Source organism: Centropristis striata, chromosome 8 (assembly GCF_030273125.1).
Source record: "Centropristis striata isolate RG_2023a ecotype Rhode Island chromosome 8, C.striata_1.0, whole genome shotgun sequence".
Taxonomy (NCBI): Eukaryota; Metazoa; Chordata; class Actinopteri; order Perciformes; family Serranidae; genus Centropristis; species Centropristis striata.
In genome coordinates, this window is record NC_081524.1 from 9,470,711 (window position 1) to 9,492,085 (window position 21,375).

A 21,375-nucleotide genomic window follows, 5' to 3' on the forward strand; every position below is an offset into this window, starting at 1 on the left:
TATTTTAATAAATAACAATTCAGTTAATGTTTATGTATGCATTTATTTGTAACATTTTGTTTTACAAAGTTAGGAAAGCAATGTTAAAGTCAAGCCTGAAGTTGCTCTACAAAAGAATGATCCCAGTCACTCCCACACAATGAGACATACAGCTTATTAATTAAATGCTGGATCAGTACTTCTGCCGACATGAAGCCCAGGTGTTGGTATCGGTGTTGGGAAAGAAAACGTTGGATTGATGCATCCCTAGTTTTGGGCTACATTGATAAAATGGATTTGATTTGACTTCTGCTGCTTTACAGTATTAGAGGCACTTATTCACAAGATTAAATCCAGATCAATCAGAAAAGGGATTGGGGCCTTCTACTGGTCAAGGATGCCTGCCTTGACATCACAATATTTTTGAGATGACAGGTCATAGGCCAGATGGTTAAAGTAGAATATCATCCTCCTGACAATCATGGGCCTGAGTCAAGACAGAAAACCAGGCGAAAACCGCTGGATCCCACTGATTAACCAAAGGGCCCACACACGAGGAGCGGTCGAACGGTAACTAAACCACAACACGATCGCTGTGTGTGTTTACATCTGTAGGGCGGGCGGGCCGGGCCCTGGCTCTCACGGTAATCGATGAACGAGGGAGGAAAGGGAGGTAGCGGGCGAGGCGGGGATGTGTGTGGGGGAGGGCGGGTGAGAGAAAATCGGTAAAGAAAGCAGGTTATCTCCCGTGATTAGGGGAGGGGGAATCCCCGTCTGGAGGTGGGGAGGGTGGGGTGGGTGAGGAGTGGTGAGGGAAGACTGGGGTTCATTGATAAAAAGGGAGAAAGGGAGGGAGAGGGGAGAGGGGAGACTATGTTTGGCATCGAGAGAGAGCAGACAATTATCTGTATTGATTAGAGCGGCCCAGTACTGTGAAGACTGAGAAAACTATGACTGGATCAATAGAGAGAGAGAGGGAGGGAGAAAGAGAGAGGGAGAGAGAGAGAGAGGGAGGGAGTTAGGGGATAGACAGACCAATAGAGAGAAACAAACGACAGAGATAAAAGATACATATAATGCCAAACATAAATAGATAGAAACATAGTTTATGGTGCAAAACGAAGTCAAAGACCCAAAGTGGCATAAACGGTAAGAGGGGAGTCGAGGGGGGAGACAGAGAGTCAATGAAAGCACAAGGAGATACATTACACTGTTGATGTCATTACTCTTTATCATTGATTTGTCAGCACAACCACAGAGTTCATTCAACAAGCCCACCAGAGCCCTCCCATCACCACAACAGCACACAGCTAAGCAGAGAGAAAGTGAGGGAGACTGAAAAAGACATGAATAAAATAGACCCTGAGTGACCACAACCTGACTGCTGAGACTGGTGGACACAGACAAACCTGGCAACCCACAGAAACCTGACTGTGTCAGTTCTGCCGACAACAAAAGGTAGAGGCCTGGGATGCATTCAGTGACCTGAATACTGTGACCACACTGGTGCCCCATTTATTCGTATGCTCAGATGGCACTAACGCAAAAAAACTTGTCTTCAGACTTCCACTTTTTTGACCAAACAGAGCACATTTGAGTCATTTTCCAGATAAGTATTTTTGTGTAATGTGACCTACACTGCAGAGACCAAAAACAGACATTGCACTGTTTTATATGACCTTGATGACTTGGCTGGTACTTAACAAAAGGGGGATTGTTTTTAGTTTTTTATCATAACAACACACTTAAAAAGCTCTGGAGACAGACAGTTGGATATTTATCTACCTGTCTGTATTTAGTGGCGGTGGATGGGGCAGAGGAACCGTTACAATGATTAAAGAAAAGTGAGCAGAACAAAGTTGTTACCTTTGCTTTGGTGTGGCGTGTGTGTGGATTAATTAAATTTTACTCCTTTAGCGGCTGGCTCTCCATGCTTCGTTTGGTTGTTACTGCAACACCTCACCTCAATGAATCCAGGAATTGCTGCAAGTTGGTTTATATAGAAGTTTATGGAAGTCAATCCACTACAAAGGTCGCTATGACAATGCCACACATAAAATGGTTCCTGTTCTGAACACGCTGCTATGCTGATGTGAATGTCTGTCCTACTCAGATTCGGTTTCTATGGTGGCCACTAGGCCTGCTCCGTTCCTGAGTGCTTGGTAGAGACAGCAACTCCTCCTGCTTCCTGCTGCAGCCTGTATACAGACATCTTCACCAAAATAAAACTTCAAGGGTTTCAAAATACCGAGAGTTCAGACCCAAAAAATGTCAATATTTACTTGGGAAAAGAAACCTGGCAATGCCATTGATGCAGAAAAATATGAGGGAAACAACCAAACACAAAAAAATCTTATTTTTATTTTTTCCCATTTTTATATTTTGTTTTTAATATATATATAAACATATATATACTTTTTTACTGTTATAGTATATAGTGTATATAGTATAATAATGTGCAAACTATGATTTATTATACTTACATTGTAAACTTGTAAAATATGCTTTGCCAATACTTTCCTTGATCATGGTAACGCCTATAAAGAGAGGTGAAGAGAGAAAGGATGGTAGATGAGAGAGGAGGGGGGAGTGTATGTCGGCAGTGGCAGCTTTGAAAAATATCAGGAGGGAGGCGGTGCTCAGGTAGGGGGCCTTGCTGTGGGGCCTCTTTTTGTCCGGAACAAAAACCAAAATGGTGGAATCGGGGTGGAACAAAAGGTACACAGGGGGAAACAGGAGAGTGACAACCTGTGCTGAGTAAAAACATCCTGCTGGCATACACACACAGACACACACGCACACGCATTAATCCCTAATCAGACTCCACTGAGCGTGTGTGCAAGTGCCTACTCTCTGCACTTCCGGTTGCAACTTACATTTCATCGGCATTGGCCCCATTTCCCAGGCAACCCAAACCCACTCCTTGCACACACACACATCACACACACACAATGGACCACATCTGTCATTCCTTAATTTATTGAACATTACAAGATGATAGAATTCAGCCTCCTACTCTCTTGATATCTTTTGACACTGAAGAGAAACGTATTGTCAGAAAAGGTTTATACAAAAGCAAACAAATAGATGAAAAAACATAAACTCTGAATGGGGAGAGCCGGGCTGGATATTGAGGAAACCTTTGGTAAGGGCAGAAAATGTCAGGTTTGACAAATGACCTTTTAAACATGGAGCAGATGTAGAGAGTCATGTACACAGTGGACAGAGGGCAGCTCAACTGTCTGTCTTTTAACAGCAAGTGAAAAGATAAGCGTCACTGTTAAAACAAAACACTCAAAGTCTGGGACAAACCAAAGTGATTCCTAAATCAAAAGTGAATTTTATTCTTGCGGGAAGAAGGTGGGAAAAGCAGTTTCAGATGTGTAATAAAGCTTTCTTCCCACAGAGGTAGGAAGAAAAACAGAAATTGAAAAAGCATTTGAGATTGGGTTAAACAGACAGATGGACAAATATAGTTGTGTAGAAAAAATACAAAAAAGGAAAAGTGACAGAGACAGAGAGGAAGGGGAGAACAGGACATGAATTACAGGTGTGGAGTTATGCATGCATGACATCATTGGACCCCTCCTCCAGCCCTTGGGAATGGGCACCTTGGAAACGGTCGCTAAGGGAACAGAGTGCTGAGAGAGAAAGAGAGAGAGGTGGACAAGATGGTAAAAAAAAAACAAGGCATACAAGACAGAAAGCTAATGAAACACTGAATTCAACCTCATGAGCAAAGTCACGTGGACAGAAAAGAAGGTTCATCCCCAAACAAACCAGCATTTACCTTCCCGGTGTCCCATTCAGCAAATGGGCCACCTCTGCTCTTATAGGGTGAAAAAGCAAGCTCCATCACAGCTAAAGCCTGCATTGTCCTCCTCCCCCATATACTGTGACCTCTCATCCACTCCAGTCATTTAGAGAAGGGAGATTTAGTGCAGCGCCGATGCAGCGTGATGGTAAAAACCGGCACATGATAGAGAGGCAGAGATGGCCCTAGGTCTCTCCAGTTTAACACATGGAGAACTATTGATGGAAAAACATGTTGATGGACAAAGAGAAGCTGGTATAGTGAAATGTTGGCTGTTAATGTATATATGTGCTTGGAGGTCATTTCGACCAAGAAGCTAGAAGCTCTGTAAGTGGATTGAGAAATTGAAGTTAGCACACAACACCCACTTTGGTCTTTTGAGGCGTTGGAGTAATGAACACACAAGCTTGAGCCCACAGGAAAGAAGCGTCGTGCCATTCTGACCTCAGCAAACTCTCCTCATCCCTGCAGACGATGCAGTGTCCACACTCACACACACACACACAGCGGCTGAATGGAGGCACTTTGCTTGCCTCTGTCCTCCCCTTTGACCAGTAAACAAGTCATTCCCAGCTCCCAACTTTAGCACCTGATCAACATCACTGCATACTATCACTACATCAAATACCTGTAGCTGCAAAAAAACCAAAAATATTTCTGCATCACCAAAGAGTTGCAGAGTTTATGCACATAACAAACATCTACATTCAGCATGCAGCATATTTGCAAAGCAGTATCATATACATATCAAAGGCTTAGATTTGTTATGTATGCATAATATGTGATCAATATCGGTTGCTGAATAAAACATGCTGCAGGCTTTTGACAGGCCGATTTGAAATGGAGATGCTATGCTAATACCAAAGGCTTCGGTGAGATTGGCCCTGAACCCTCCACATACCAGAAGTTCACATTTAGACGCTCTCACCTGCACTCTCCATAATGCATGAGCTGCCTGAATATATATCACCCCCTGCACAGCTCACTCACACACACTTCCACATGCACAACAATGCAAGAACACACCAGTGTGTGCACAGTGACAGGCGCTATACGCACTAGATAGCCATGCACATACGGGCACATGTGTGTGCACACACACGCTCATGCGGTCCACCACAGCCGAACACAAAACAACCTGAAGGCTCCATGGTGAGAATCTGATATCATACATGTAGAAAAGAAAGAAAAGGAGCAAGAAAAAAACCTGCCTATTTGGCCTTAGAAAAAAAGAAAAAAATGGAAAAACTTTCCTGTAATTTAGAAGTAGAGTTCGGCACCCTTAAATCTATTTTCTATTTACTGACAATATTTTGTGGACATAAAAACTACATAACTGTTTTAAAAGCTTTGATTGCTATGGAACATGTAGGGGCCACATCGAGCAAAACTAGGGGAAAAAAACCCACACTGTTTTTCTTCTTTGATCAAGTGGTGTGAGACACACAGGCAGTGCTTAATCAAAACACTGGTAAGCCATCCTGAACTTCTCGGCTTCCAGCCGCAGGAAACAGGGTCAGGGTTGCAGAACAACTCAGTGTGAACTGGTCTGGAGTTTGTGTGTGTGCATGTGCATGTGTATGGGTCTGCTGTTTGTTTGTGAGAGGCCGTGTCCGTGGTGTTTGCTGGCTGCCAATTAACACACACAGTTTTTGAAAGGTAGAGTCAGCCGAGGCAAGGAACGAGGAATGGAAAGTTAGAAAAGTAAAGACAGTTGAACAGTGGATATTGCAGCAGGTCAGATAATGATTTACTTTACATTATATTCAAGTGATAGCAAATAGTAAATATGCATTTACAGGGTACTATGTCTGTTTTAGAAGACAACTGAATTTACTTAGTGCTTCCATCTCTCGCTGCTCCTGCTGGTCTTTAACCTTGGCCTCTGGTGCTTCTGCCTATCGCAATAAAGTCACCCCTCCTCCTCTTTACCTCTCCCTCCCTCCCTCTCTCTCTCTCGTTTTTCTTCCTCCTCCTCTTCCTCCTCCTCCTCTCTGTCTCTCTCTCTGTCCCCCCGGCACCACTGTTGTCCACTGTTCCACTCATTCATAGTAAACACTATTGATTTTCAGCAGGGAAAATAAAAAAAAGGCCATGAATTTTAATGCCCCTATCTGTCCCCTTCTCCATCTCTTCCTATCCCCCCCTGCCTCTCCCTTCCCTTCACCCCCCTCCACCTCCACCTCCACCCCTTCTTTCCTGAGGGGAGGATAAAGAGATGGGGATCGTGTGTATGTGTGTGTGTGTGCCGTATGTGTGAGTGTAAGGTGGTAGTATACGGGGAGGGGGGTTGCATTTCTCATTTCCCAGCTGTGCCTCTCTCACACAACTGCTCCCCCCTCCCTCCTCCTCCTCACCCCATGCACCTCTCCTTCTCCGCATCCTATCCTTCTCTCCTCCTCTGTCCTTCTCCTTGTCCCTCTGTCGCTCACCCTCTCCTCTTCACACCGATTTTGACTCTGGGGATTGGAAGCAAACGAAGCTCTCGTACAGGAACGGCTGTCCCGCTCTGCGGGTGTACACGCACTTAAACAATCACATGCACGGACACCACAAGTGATACAACCGGCCCTCGGTCAAGGCCGTGCACGGGCAAGACAAACACATACATATAAATGCCCTGATTTACACACATAAACACACACACGGGCACTATGAGCGACACCAGCCAGTCACACACGTTGGAGTCAAGTATTTATCTTTCCATTTTACTCTCTTCCCCTTTCCTGCCGATGACTTCCTGCTCTATCCTTGCACCTCGTTGCCTTCATCTACCTTCGAACACCCCTCCTCCCTCTCCTTTCTTTTCTCTACCTCCCTCGCCAGGCCTCTCTCTCTTCTACTCTGTGTATTGATTTTGCTATAAGCGGTGTCCCGGTTGCGACAGGTTAGCGCAGACAGACAAAGGCAGACTTCATCAACCAGCGTTAAACACAGGAGCCACGTCCTCAATAATCACTCCATCACACAAAAGACGACGAGAGAGAGGGAGAGGAGTGAGCGGAGAGGAGCATGTAGAGAGTATTGACGAATAGCGAGGAGAAAAATAAAAAGGGGAATAAAGGATGTTGGAGTATTTTCAAGGTTGTCTCTTTGTTTGCTCTAACTTGTTGAAAACACTAGGAAATATTCAACTGCTTGGATAAAAGGTTCATGCAAACGCACATGAACAAACTATGTTTTTCCCCAAAATGTGTCTTTTTATTCCCCTTGTTGTTGAATTTATCATTTTGTTGGATAAAGACCCTATTTGTTTTAAAAGAAACTTGGCACATGTATAAGTTTGAGGCATGCTTCATGATCAGTGTAACACCAGCTCCAATTAGTATGTGATTAAATATTTGGTTCCAAAGGAGGAATTTTCTTCTACTAACCTCATTATAACAGCTAGTGTATGTGAACTTTGCTGGTATTTTTAAAAAAAGCCTGAGTTTATGTGTGTGTGTGTGTGTGTGTGTGTGTGTGTGTGTGCGTGCGTGCATGTGTGTGTGCATTAATCTGTGTGTGTACACAGACAGTTTTCATCTCCACTTAATCTCCTGTTCCTAATTCAGAGTGTACATTGAGCCGCCTAATAGGATGTGACTGGAGCGCCTGCTGCAGCGCTAGCTAGCTAGCCGCTAATGAGAGAGCCGCCACAGCCGGAGAATCAAAGCGCTTCATCAGCACTCCTAATTACTGTAAACCTCGTTAGCTGGCTGGAGAGCTAACATCTGCTCTCGCTAACAAAGTACATCCAAATATAACATGGACCTGGCCCGGTGCGTCCAAGTGAGAATCAAAGCCTGTGCTGCTACCACACCCTGTGATTTCATTGTTCTAGTCTGTGTTGCAATTGTAATGACAGCAGAGAAGGTTTGTTGCTGTTAGGGTTGAAATGAAAAGCTAGAAGTCCAAGTTCAATGGCAAGTTTACACTGTAACGCCAATCAATACACATTTTTCCAATTAACTGTGCTTACAGAGGGCTGCTACAAAGCTCGTCTGTGATGTTGTATAGTACACTGAGGTCTGAGGGTGTTAATGTTACCCATCTATGAAGCAGCAGGTGTGTGGACAGCAGGTTTCCATGTAGCTCGGTCTGTTTGCCCGCTCACCCCCTCTCTATCTCTGATCAAAGCACTTCCTTTCAACCCCCCACCCCCCTCGCCACCACCTTCTGCTGTTCCTCTCTTCCTCCTCCACCTCCCCTGGCCTCCACCTTCTTCCCCCCCATCATAATTTGACTGATGATTACACTTGTCACTCAAGGCAGCATGTGGCCAATTAGGAGGAGGGGTGATGGTGGGGAGGGGAGGGCCGAGCAGGTTTTGATGAAGGGGGGGTTGGCGGCAGGAAATTCGGTTTACAACTTTTCATCGCTCATTCCACTCAGGTATCCTTTTTAGCTCTTAACTGTTGGAGAAACAAATATTCGCTTCTGTTCAATTTTCCTTAAGAGACTCAAGAAACATCCAAGAGCGGCTCTTTCTTCTCCTCTCTGACGCTCTGGCCTTGTCTCACACTCTCTTGGCCACTTCAGTATCTCTCCATGTTCCAGGGTAATCACAGACTCATTTAAAGTCACTTTTGTACACTACCTCTGACTGGTGGTTAAGAGTGCGACCGCAGACTAGGCTTTTATGGGCCTTAATGTGTCCTACAGACACTTTGGCAACCAGGCTGCTGCTGCTGAAGATGCAGGCTGAGAGAGAGAGAGAGAGGGAGAGAGAGGGAGAGCGAGGGAGGGAGAGGGAGAGCGAAGACAGGACATATAAGGCCAACAGCCATGGTGACTTAACCAGGCTGAAAAAAGGGGGAACGAAAGAGGATGAAAGAGGAGGGAGGGAGAGGGACGTGCACGACAAAATGGACAGAACATGGGAGCGTCAAAAGAAAGGGGAGAGAGAGGTCACTTAGTCACTCCTTCGGCGCCCCCCGCGCTACGCCTCCTCCCTCGTCCCCTTTACAAGCAGACAAAGGGACAGAGGGGTGCAGCCCTTGTACAGAAGAAGGAGGGGTAACGCCTCCCTCTGTCACCCCCCCTTTTTCTCTGCCCCCTAATATTTATAGATGGCCAGTGAATATTGTTGGTGCGGAAAGATGCAGGTAGAAAGGGAGCCCAGCTGGAGTAATTACCAACGCACTGGAGGTGTAACAACATCTAAGTTGTTAATTCAGCCTGGAATATTAATGTTTTTAAGTTGAAAATCATTAGTGATGTAATTTTTTTTGGCCAACTCTGGAGTATTTTTTAATACCCTGGCACTTGTTTTCACAAGCAATGTAAAAAAGAGTGGGGCTATGCACTTATAAAAGAAAGGCAGAGTGAGAGAGATTGCACGAGGGAATGAGAGGGAGAAGAGGTGGTGGAGTACAACAGATTAATTTCAGAACAGAGCGCTCCTGCCGAGAGAAGGATGGAGAGCAGGAAGGATAGAGGGGATAAAGAAAAGGGAAAATGCAGAGAAGAGAAAGAAAAGAGGGAGATTAAACATGCATTCAACTCCCTCAAAGGGCTGAGCTGCTTTTGGAGAGTCTTCGTTGTGTGTATGTGTTTGTGAGCTAAGCGGACTCCAGAGGCTGCATTTGCGATGATGTGACATTGCTTACAGCAGACATGTTCGCTGCCTTAAAACCCGGTCGCTAAGCACTCTCATCCACCCTCACTCTGAAGGACAGCAGTGGAACCCCAAAGGTTAATAGGACCCCTTCATTACCATAAATCTTATCAGCTAAATGAAATGGAGAGAAGGACCTCTGATTTAGTCGTCCGCTCTGCTGGGCTAAGGGGAGACACCCAATCAAACCCCTGGATTTTATTGGTCTTTTTTATTATCTAAATGTACTGGCACATGAGCGGGGTGGCAGAGGTTACAGCCTGCAGCAATCAACAACAAAAAACGACAGCGGCTGGCGAAAATACATTGTTGGTGTGTTTATGAGAGCACAGTCATCTCAGCAAATAGACTGTCCAGACTTTGCATGTTTTGCTACAAAGAAAGCTCTGGTCCCTCTGACCAGAGGAATGTCATGCTGCTGAGTTTTTGTGCTCATGTTTGAATAAATCAGGCAATCTTGTGTGGGAAAAAAAGCACAAGAATCAGATAATCAAGAGTTCGATATGGTCAGCAGGTGTTCAAAAAGCTTGTTTTGACTGCCTAGTCTGATGTTGGTGATTGGCAGCGTGTGGCGAAGCCCACTCCAACCCTGATCACAGCCAAGCCACCACTGACCGAGCGTCGACACGCACTCAATACAACAAGATGTCCCCCATGTAGAGGTCAAGTGTGCTTGAGTTCTCCATATGGACGTCATCCGTATGTTATAGAATGAGAGAGAGAGAGGGAGAGAGGAAGCGAGAAACACAGAAAGAGGTATAAATCAATACCTTGAATTGAGTCAGGTTGTTTGTATGTGTTTATTCCTACTGATGTGTTGATTAACTGCCTGCACACACATGCCTGCACACACACCCCCACACACACATGCACACACACTCCATCTACCCCTCTCTGTGTGTTCTCCAGGTGATAGGTCTGATTAAGTGGCCTGCTCACCCGGCCTCTGATTAGGACTAATGCTGGGCTGTATTTCACTGGACACAGCAACCAAGTGCACAAAATTATTTCTCAAAGTGCGAGTCTGCGTGTGTGTGACTGTGTGTGTGTGTGTGTTGAACAAATTATATAATGTGTAGCGACCATATTCAAGAATAATCGACATCCAGTAAATGCTACTTATCAAGCTCTTTAGATGAATATGTTTGCATGATTTTCTTGCTGTGTCCTGCTCTGTGTGCTCTGAGTGTCTTTGTTGAAGCATGCATATTTAAAAGCATATGGGTAAAGGTCATTGATTGGTGGGCGAGAGTGTGTGTTTATATGTGTGTGGTAATGGTTATTAATACGCTAATGGCTGATGAGGATGTACTGTATGTGTTTGTGTGTGTGTGTGTGTGTGTGCCCTGGTCTGTCCTGTTCCCCGGGAGAAACTCAATACCACTCACTGTTGCTAATGAGCTTTGGGACCTCATCAGCATTAATACTACATTAGTCTCAACCAACACACACGTCAATACACACACACACACACACACACACATGCACACACACACACAACACATGCACATACTATATATAAATACAACTTACTGGCGCATACGCACACCTGTGCAAATCCATAAAACATTTAAACAGTTAATAGGATTAAAAAGAATTTATAACACAAATAAGAGTGTTATCACTTTACAGTTGGATTTGTGCGGATTAATCCAAAACCGTGAAACAGCTTTAATTCCCAAATGTATCAAATTCAAACAGAATATTGCCACTTAAAGTACACGACTACAAGAGCAGCTGTTTACATGCTCAGTATACTGTCATAAACAAGCCTTTTCTGTTGTCAGATGATTTTAGTAATATCATATGATTACTTTTAATTATTTTCTCGAGGCAGGATTTCAAGTCTCATTGCATTAATGCATCAGTTAAACATAAGATGTCACTGCTGCGGCTCTTCTGGGCCCTGCCGCTTCGTCAAACTGTGTCGGGGACATCTACGTGAGCCTAATATACGTAAATAGCCGAACCGATAGCCCATTAGCTCCTGAAGCATTCTGCCATCAGCCTGCTGCATTCAGGACCCTGTGGCTGGCTCATATACTGCAATCTAATTCTACTACCACAGGGAGAGGAGAGCAGGGAGAGAGAATTGTATTGTGACAGAGAGCAGGAGGGAGTGGGAGGGAAAGGGAGAAGAAGAGGGGAGAGAGAGCTACAGAGAAGGAGAGAGGTAGCTTAATGCAATAAAGCATGTAGTATTGACATCTTTCTCGTGTCTATTGATTCCCCATTATGTTGCTAACAAACCCAGGTTGACATTTTGTCATTTGCAATCATGTTAACACTGCGACTTGCACGCTCCCCTCCACAAACCGATCTATACCTACACACACTAGTTTGCACGTGGGCTCATGTTTGTGCACACACACACACACACACACACACACACACTCCCTCTCTCTCTTTGTCAGACAGATAGAGCAAATGGGTAAACACATGCATGGTCTCACATCAGCCATCAAAGACATGTGCCAGCACCCCATAAACATAAAGAAATGTCTTGAAAGTAGCCAGGAAGCACAGACACAGAAGCAGGCATGATGATTAATGGATTATGACTAAATATTTTATTGGTGTTTGAAATAAAAACATCAGATTGGCCCTACACACTCAGGAAAAAGTCTTGAGGAATACAAACATCAATAACTGTATGGTTAATTTGACTATTTCTGACAATTCAGAGACAGAAATGAAGCCAGTCTAAAATCTGAGGGGTGTGTGAGAGAGAGAGTTAGGCAGTGTATGGTAGGAGATGGTGGTTAATGGTGTGTGACAGAAGGTGCATAGCTGAGATGAACTGAATCTAGGTGTTTGTGTAAGTGTATGTGAGAAAGAGAGAGAGGAAAAAAATCGGTCTCTGGTCTCCTTGATGTCCCATCATATCATATCATATCATATCAAGCCCTGCGCTGTATGGGAAACCTGCGGTTTCTCCTCTATGTCCCATTAAACTTTCATACACCAGTTAATGCTGATGGCTTCACAAACCACTTTACTACACATACACACACATAGCTCACATAGCAGTGGCCCTGACCTGCACCTTCACAGACACAATGTCATTAAAAATAGAACAAAACCTGGAAAGCGGCTCGCTATCCAGGTGGAAAACGGTCTAACATGCTTGTTTTATGCTATATGATGGTTCGTCTGTTTCATGACGATGTGTCTGTGTGTGTGTGAGCCCCCACAGGGGTTGTGCATGAGTGCTGGAGGCCTGTTGTAACATGAAAGAGAATGAAAACACAGGGGGCAGAGAGGGGTCAGGTGGGGCTAAATCAAACCCTCCTGGTGTGACCTCTGACCCCGTACAAAGCTCCAACTCAAAGGAGTCAAAGAGCTGCCACCAGTCAGGGAAACAAGTTAACTGAGAAATCGAGTCAAGAGCCCTAAAACTCCTTTGAAAAACCTGTGTGTGTGCGGGTATTAAAATGTTCAGGGGGAGCTACCAGTGAGTGGAGGTTGGAGAAGTACAGATTAAAGCTCAAGGGCAGAAGGCCTGAAGTAGACAACAAGTTCCCGAAGACACTTTTGTGGTGTGTCAACTCTTATTCCTGTGAGTAAAAAACCTCCATGTGATGCTGTCCCTTGTTTTAGTCAGTGCACAATTCTCTGAGAAACAACAGCACAGTCCTGTTTCACTCCTGAGATGCTGAACTGACCCTGCACCCTTTTAGCAACAAACCCTCTGAGTTTGAAAAGGACAGCACCTTGTACTGTGTTATCAGAGTGGAATAAAATCAGCATAGCATTGTGAATCACTGTTATCCCACCATCTAAGGAATCCAGCAGCCTGTGTACACATCCCATCAGTTTGCCTGCTTATTCAGATGCCGGCCCTGGCCCAGGACACTGCAACATAATGGCTCATCCTTGGTTTACTCTCACCTCTCAAGCTCAAACTGGGTTTTCCTCTCCCTCCTCGTTTTTCACTCTGTCACCTACTCTTACTTTCACCCACTTCTCCCTCTCTCTTTCCACATTTTTTTTTTTATCTCATTCTGACATTCGCCATTTTTCAACATGCGGAGCGCTAAAACTCCTCCTCCCTGGTCCCCGCTCCTTCCCTCGTCCTCCCTCCAACCCCTCTCCCCTGTCTTCTGTGCGTATATCTCTAGAGATATGGTAGGTAACAGGTCCCTCTCATCCCTCTACCCCCTTTTCCTCTCCCCCTCTATCACCTATCCCTTCATTGTCACATGCTGTGCACTGCAGACTGAGTATGTGGAGTAAGGGTGAAGCCTGACATCTCTGGAATCAAATGGGCTTGAACTGATCTGGAAATGAGAGGGGAGCTGTGCACTAGGGGGGATGCCTGGCCCTTTAAGAGCCCATCCATCGGATAAGGTGCACACCAGCCACATTTACGCACCATTACGCACAGATACGCAAGTTACTGTATGTATATGCATAAGTGAATAACTTCAGTTGGAAATAAAAGCCCATTGTCCTCATAGGGTATTTTCTCTCAGTTAGCTATACTCTGCAGTCCTTAAATGTGCATACACGGGACAGAAAACACACTAGCCCGCGCATCCTTCCCTCTCCAAAGATGTAGTGGGGGGAAAGGGCTCAGCAGCTGTTGCTTGTCTGAGAAACAGCCGAAGCTGGACTGATCTGGAGCTCTCTCACAACGACAGTCAGTGACACACTGAAGCCAGCCTGGCTGCTCCCACCATGCGTCCTTTTATTCCGCTTCAGCGCAGATGAAACGCAGACGGCGCCTCAGCCCCAGCCGGCACCCTCCCCCTCCCCGACTCCCTCTGCTCCTCCGCTTTCAACCGTGCAGCAGCCAAGCAGCGACGGGACAGAGAGGTGTAGTCACTGGAAGTCTATTTCCAGCGGTGTTTACAAAGATGCGAGCCTTGTCCCCTAACCAGCATGCAAGTCGGAGCAAAGGCAGCCACCATGGCGAATCAGAGATGTTCGGCAAGCTCAAAGCAGAGTCACAACACAACATCTACATGAATAAAACACAATGTCAAAACAGTATGAAATAAAACGAGAGAATAACGGTGTTTTCTCCCTCTCCTCTCGTACGTCCGTACTCCTCCGTGCACCTACTCTCTCCTTCTATCTCCCCCTCTCTCTGCTTCCACCGGCCCAGGAATCGATCTCCGCAGGATCGATAAGTTGGCATGAATATTCCCTGCCTGCCGAGAGTCTAGTTGGGGAGAGACGGAGGCTGAGGCTCAGGCGCAGGCAGTGGAGGAGAGGGGAAGGATGGGGACGGAGACAGAACAGAAATATACTCTGAGAAAGGGACATAGTCGGCGTGGAAATTAAGCAACACAAGGTGGAACATTGGCGCATCGTTCCACAGAATGGGCAGAGAAAAACGGACATTTTACGCAATTAATTTTCAATCAGTCTGGACTCTCCAGCGCGCTCGGAAAAGCTTCTTTGATTTGAACAACCGCCCCGCAAGTGTAAAGGACTCTGTTTAAGCCTCCAAAAGGAGCCGGAGGAGTGTGTATGCGTGTGTAAGTGGGTGTGTGCGCCGACAGCTCTCCCCGCTGCAAGTGCATCGGCACCGAGCAAAGGCGGGGCGGGTCTGCATGGCTGACCGACATGGAGGATGTGTAGCAGGGAGAAGAGGGAAAAATGTCTTACCGGAGTTGGAGCGGAGAGCCAGAGGGGACTTGAGACGCCAGGCGTTGAGGTCAGGGGCAGTTCTCTGAAACACGAACGGCACCGGCAAGGGAACAAACATGATCTTCCTCCGGCTTCTTGTTTTGATGCAAATAATCTGACAGAAGTACTATAATAACAAGCTATGTCCTCTTCTGAAGCTTCTGTGTCTTCGTCCGTTTCTCTGGTAGACAGCTTTGGGGAAATATTTGGTATGGAGAGCTCACAACATTCGCCGTTAGGTGTGTACACATGTAGCCCAGCTGCGCCCTTTTATTTACATTTGTGGATGTCGACTGGTGGCCGGCATTAGTTTTGGTGTAAATGTGCATAGAACATATATGTAAGATGGTCCCTTGAGTGCAGCAGTTAGCTTACAGTCCAGACTAACACACAGACGGATAGAGAGGAGATCAGACCTCACTTCTACAGGCTACAGGAAAAGTTGTGTTACAATTACAGGCCTATTGTAGTAGCTTTAGAATAAAAGGCTGTGTGTCACCTGCCTGTCGTTGATGCACCTGCGTCTCTCTGTTACCTTTGCACTGTTAAAGCGTTCTCCTTGAGTAAACATAGAGGCCCGGGAGCTTATTTTATCCTCCTCACCAGTAATGTTTCCTATAGGTGTGAAAAGGCATGAGAACAGTCGCTAGCCTCCTCCTGTAGCATCACCGGCCGGGCTCAGCTTTGGTATTCGCTTTGCAATTTAAAACAGCACAATAAATTATGACACATAGAAACAGACATACAGTGTTAAAAGGCCAGTAGAGTTAGAAAGTCTTATTTGGATTTCTGTAGTATTTGGTTTGATCTATTGTATTTGGTCTCTAGCTGCACGCGCTCCTTCTCCTCTCTCCTTTGCATGAAGGCTACATATATAAGACATTCATCCGCTCGCGAATAGCAGCGGATCGCGTCGCGAGCACATTTAAAACAGCTTCATTAAAGGCTATCATGAACAAATAAATAAACAAGTGGGGTAAAAGGCTGCACGCGCGCACACACACTCACACACAAACACAACGCGCGCGCTTGGCCCTGACGCTCCTCCTCCCTCGCTCTCTGTCACAAGGCAGTAATTAAAACGCAATCAATCGATAAATAAATAAATAAATAAATAAATACAGCGAATAAATAAATAATTAAAAAGACTAAAAGACAAAAAACAACGGGAATAAGAAAAGCGTATAGAATCCGGTTATGGTCTTGCGTTTTTATCGGAACACTTGCCTATCTCCGTCCATCCGTCTGTGTGTCTTTTTTGTCTGTCTGTGTGTCCCCGTTATTATTTGGGAACCCCAATAGCTCATTCGACCCGGCTCCCTCCAGGATTGTAGCGATCTGCCACTAGGCTGGCCGCAACATTGAGGCGAGAGAGGACCCGCTACTACTCACACATCACCACCCCACCCCCGCACCTCCTTCCCTCCCTCCCTCCCCTCCTTCCCTCCCTCCTCCCACCCACCCCCCATCTCCCTCGTTTTCACTACCGCTGCAAAAGGTATCCTGTATTGATTTCTGGATTTTTTCCCCCCTCTTAATAATACCGGCTATAATGATGCCAATGGTGATCAGTGCATTACTACCGGCCTGCTTGGGAAGGGATGATAAGAGAATCCAAGGATGCCTATAGGTGCTTAACGCTAATACCTACCAGGATCCTCAGCATGCACACAATTAAGATATCTCATCAGTGCTGCTTTTAATAAGCCCTCCTGAGCGGACGAGGGTGTATCATTATTCAGATACAGGAAGACAAGAGCGACCACTGCTGTTCTGAGCACGAGAAATATGAAGCATCTGTGCAGCCTCAAAGTACATTTGGGTGAATTAACCACTGTAAACTAAGTGAGATAGATGGACCATATGCATGTGCTATTTTTTTAGCTTTGCATTTTAAAATAAATGCACACACAATATAAAAATAAAAATGCATAAAAGAGCCAAGGTGTCAGGGGACGAGCTCTCACCACCTCCCTCTCCTTCCTCCTGCACCCGGATCTTGTTTCCCCTGTCCCGGCCACGCATGCCGGCCTCCCCAGCATGCCTCCTGCCCTCTCCCTCCCCGGCACCGACATGTTACACGCTGTCAATTACAGGCCAGCATCAGTCAACGCCGGGCGCTTACACACCAGATTATTGTCGATATAGATTTTTAAATAGAAAAATCTATACCTTAAACATCGCAGTCAATACGGGCAAATCAATAGGAATGAGCGAGCTCTTACTCCTGTAGGGCCTGAGAGCCTCATCCTGCAGGACTGTTTATCACTTAATGCTGTGTGATTAGGCCTGTTTTAATGGGAACTGCACATGAAATAAATGATTCTGCTATCATCACTGGACTTGTCATTTTCTCTGCCATCAACAGACAGCCATATTGTCAAGAAATGTGTGCTGCACACTAAACTGGCATATTCTTAATTATGAAAAATGTGTCATCCTCTGTAGTAGACAACCAGGTTTTATTGTCCTTCTCCCTCCGCTTCACGTATGACAGATGACATCCGCAGGTCCACTGAGGGAGAGGAGGGGAGAGGAGCAAGAGGAGGAAGAGGAGAGAGGAGGAAAGGAGATGGGGAGGGAGGGAGGAAGGAGAGGAGGAGAACTGATAGAAAGGAGTAAGGTGAAACAAGTGAGAGAGAATCAGGGGGAAGGGAGGTGAGGCAAGAAGAGGAGAGAGGAGAAAGAAGGAGAGAAGGGAGAAGTGACTAGTTGTCCTTCAAAGACCCCCTTCTCTCCACAGAGGGAGCCATGCGCGCCCCCTTTCCCTCCTCCCTACACTCCTTCCAGACAAAAGCAATTATTTTTTGTAGAATGTAGTGTGGTTGTGCGCGTCTGTGGAAGAGAGGGATGGAGGGAGGGTGTGTGAGATTGAAAGAGGGGAAAATAAGATGGTGTTGGAGGGGTAGAGGAGGATGGGGAGGTGAGGAGGAGGAGGGATGCTAACACCTACAGCATCCACCCCTTCGTCCTCCACGCACTCCTCTGACCAAACTCTTCTTTTTCTTCCATCTGACACAACCGCAAAGACAACAGAGCAGAAAACTATTAACAAGGTATTCACACGTGTAGAAAGACCATCAAAGCAGCTGCACATGAATTTCAGATGAAGGATGCTTGGGTGTCATTATCCTAGAGCAGATGTAAGATCTAAAAAAACTTTTAAGGGAGTAACAAACTCTGTTTTTCTTTCTCTGACTGGCTTTTTCTGTCTCATACTAGAAGACAAGTTGACAAGTAAAATATACACATTCAAACTCTGAATACAACGGCAGTGATACCTGGAGATGACATCTATCTCGTTTATCTTTGATTCTGTCCATCTGTCTGTCTGTCTGTGTCTACTGCCGACCACCTAAAATCAGCAGATACAGTCCCCCTTGTTGTGTTTCATGCTTGGTGCCTATAGGGCCCCTGCAGCGAGTGGGTCTCTACAGTTTCACTCCCCAGGGACCCAGAGAGACCCATGGGCCCAAAAAGAGAGAGAGGGAGACAGCAAGAGAGAGAGGGAGAAAGAGAGAGAGCTCCCCTGGGGGGCCGCTCCAGCCAATAACCCCTGCTGGACCGCTCTCATCGGGGGCCCACACGGTCCTGATTGCCCACCTCCCTCCCTATCAAGCCTCCCAATCCATACAGAGATATATAGCTGGTTCCATTGTTTTCTAGGCTGTATCTTCCCCCTGCTGTATTGAAAAATGCTCTTCAAAAAATGGTCTCTTTCTCTCTTTTTACCTCTATTTTTCCAGATAGAGAAATACTGTAATGGATGTAATATTGGAAACTAGCAGTAAAGTCCAGTGATCAAGAATGATTATTGTATATATTGGGTGTACAATATACACTTTTTATTATCACAGAAATATTATATAAATAAAAAACAATATTTCTACAAGAGCGCAATATTTTCTTTCTACACAACAATGGTCAGTGTTTTTCTTTCAATTACAAAGTAAGTACTGCTTTTTTTTTTTTACACTATACCTGTGCTGTAGTTTTGCACTTTTTTGCTACTTTTACTGAAACAAATTTACAGTTTTTAAATTGTTCATAATGTCACCATTTCAAAATTTATCTTCTGCAAAAATCATAAACTTCTGTTAGAATAGAAACAATAAAAATTTGCCCATGGCAGCAAAAGTGGTTAATGAAAAAGAAAGAAAAGGTTTATTTATTCATATATATAATCCAAACTGGTATATTATTAAAATTCTTCTACCCGATCATTAATGTATGAAATGTTTTTGCTAAATAAGAAAGTTAATAAAATTGTACATTGGTACAACATGTGAACAATTATTAGCCACTTGTTTAACTTTCATATTTATTTTATGCTGACAGTTGTTATTGAGTGATGCTTACATGCAATTACACTACATTTCACAAGAAAAAGTACAATTTTATTGTAATGCTTTTTAAAAGCTTTAAAAGAGTTCATTTTTAGCCTGCTTGTTTTTGATTATTTTGATCGTGGTTTGTTTACTTTTTTTCCACTTCTACATTAGTTACAAACAAATTTATTCATAGAAAGCAATTTGTTCAATTCCTCACCACAGCATGTTTTCCATGTCATGTGCTGTAGGCCAGGATGTGGCATGAAATATTTATCCAATCAGAAAGAGCCAGAAGTATCCTTAGGCTATACATTAGTCATAACGTGGCCCATGCATTAGTCATTTAGTTTATTGCACTCTTGGTAATTGCCTGTTATTCATTTTAAATGATTGATTTGAATGGTTGAAAACACAGTGTTTGAATATTGAATACATGTATTTTTTTATTGTAAATTATGCAGGAGAAGCAGCAGGTTCTAATTGAGAAACTATAATTTTTTTGCCTCCATAAAACAACGCGTGTGAAGATTGTTTACAGCTGTGTCTTGTGCACCTTTCTGTGTATGTTCGTGTTTTTATGTGTGTGTGTGTGTGTGTGTGTGTGTGTGTGTGTGTGACCCTGCTCATCCGCGGGTGTTCACATCCATGTCATGGTCGTAGTTAAATGGTGATGTCATGTTGACAAACGAGCTGGTTGAATTAAATTCTCACTCATCAATAACGGCGTCGGTCGGGAATCAATAGCAGCCAACAGTTGCGTTGCTGGCTCTGTCAGCGGCCTAACAAGGCCCCATTAGAATGGACAACGCTCTCTCACTGTCGCCCCGTCCCGTCTCAACCCAGCAGCACTAAGCGCCAACGCACTCTTCTCATATCCTCCCTGCACACACACACACCAATAACACAGCAAAATGCAATATTCACATAAAGCCATGCTCTGACATGATGTATAGATTTGTCAAGATAATATGGATATGATGCATGGGCTTTTATGAGGTTTGTTTGTTGGTGTCTTTGCCAGTATGTGTGTGAAAGAGAGAGAGATGAAGAGTGTGTGTGTGTGTGTGTGTGTGTGGGTCTTGCTTAGTGCCAATGGCAAGGTTTTGCAGGCTTTGGATCGCAACCACAGAGTTCACATCCAACCAAGATTCAATCAATCCAGGAAGACACACATGCAGGAGTAGAAAAAGTGAGCTGTGTGTGTGTATGTGTGTGTGTGTGTGTGTGTGTATGTAGATGCCAATGCCAATTCACACTCACACAGAAAAGTTTCAAATGCACACAAAGAGTGATAAAACTCAAATTCACATTCACAGATACACGTGTTGAGACAGAAAAATGCCACCAGACGCACACACAGACCATGACTGCACACTACTATCTCCATCCTTTCACTCCCTGCATCCCTCCACCTTCCCTTCTCTCCCTTTCCCTTTAGCAGCTGATCCAGCTAAAGCCCTTGTTCTTTCTGTATTCCTTGTCTTTTTTATTAGTTTTTATTAACTTTGCCTCCCTCTCTCTGTCAGCACTCTCAATAATCAATGCTGATATATTGCCAATATCCAGCTCAGTCCCTCGTGCCATCTTTCACCGAGGCTCTGTTATTGGGGGAGATTGGCCCAATAATAATGATATTTATTATAGATATTTATTATCTGGGTTTGTGGCAGTGCTGCGGACGCACCCTGCTGAAGACTTACATGCCGGCAAACTCACCGCGCAGACACACACGAGAACACATACACACAATCTCTGGGGCTCTTTAATTTACACTGGTAATATCAGCCGATTATTCCCCATACAGATAGTGTAGGGTTATCAGCAGTGTTAGCACACAGTGGCCATAACAGTATTCACTCAACATTATAGAGTCCACTGCACCTGTGTGTGTGTGTGTGTGTGTGTGTGTGGAGCCGAAGGTTCACCAATGGCAGTCTACCGGCGCTGAGCAGTGTTTAGAAGCCAAGGGAGGGTTGATGGGAGGGGTCAAGATTCAAACAGCGCTTGGTCAGGGG

General features: G+C 44.9%; 1 protein-coding gene across 1 annotated transcript in view; it reads right to left on the reverse strand.

The window, feature by feature from the left end:
- The window catches only part of pou2f2b (POU class 2 homeobox 2b), a 44,298-nt gene extending 27,957 nt beyond the window's left edge, over positions 1-16,341 (reverse strand). Inside the window, exon 1 of the mRNA XM_059339448.1 lies at positions 15,009-16,341. Coding sequence (XP_059195431.1) covers positions 15,009-15,108 — 100 coding nt within the window. The 5' untranslated portion in view covers positions 15,109-16,341. The remainder of the gene's footprint in view (positions 1-15,008) is intronic.
- Positions 16,342-21,375: the final 5,034 nt, after the last annotated feature.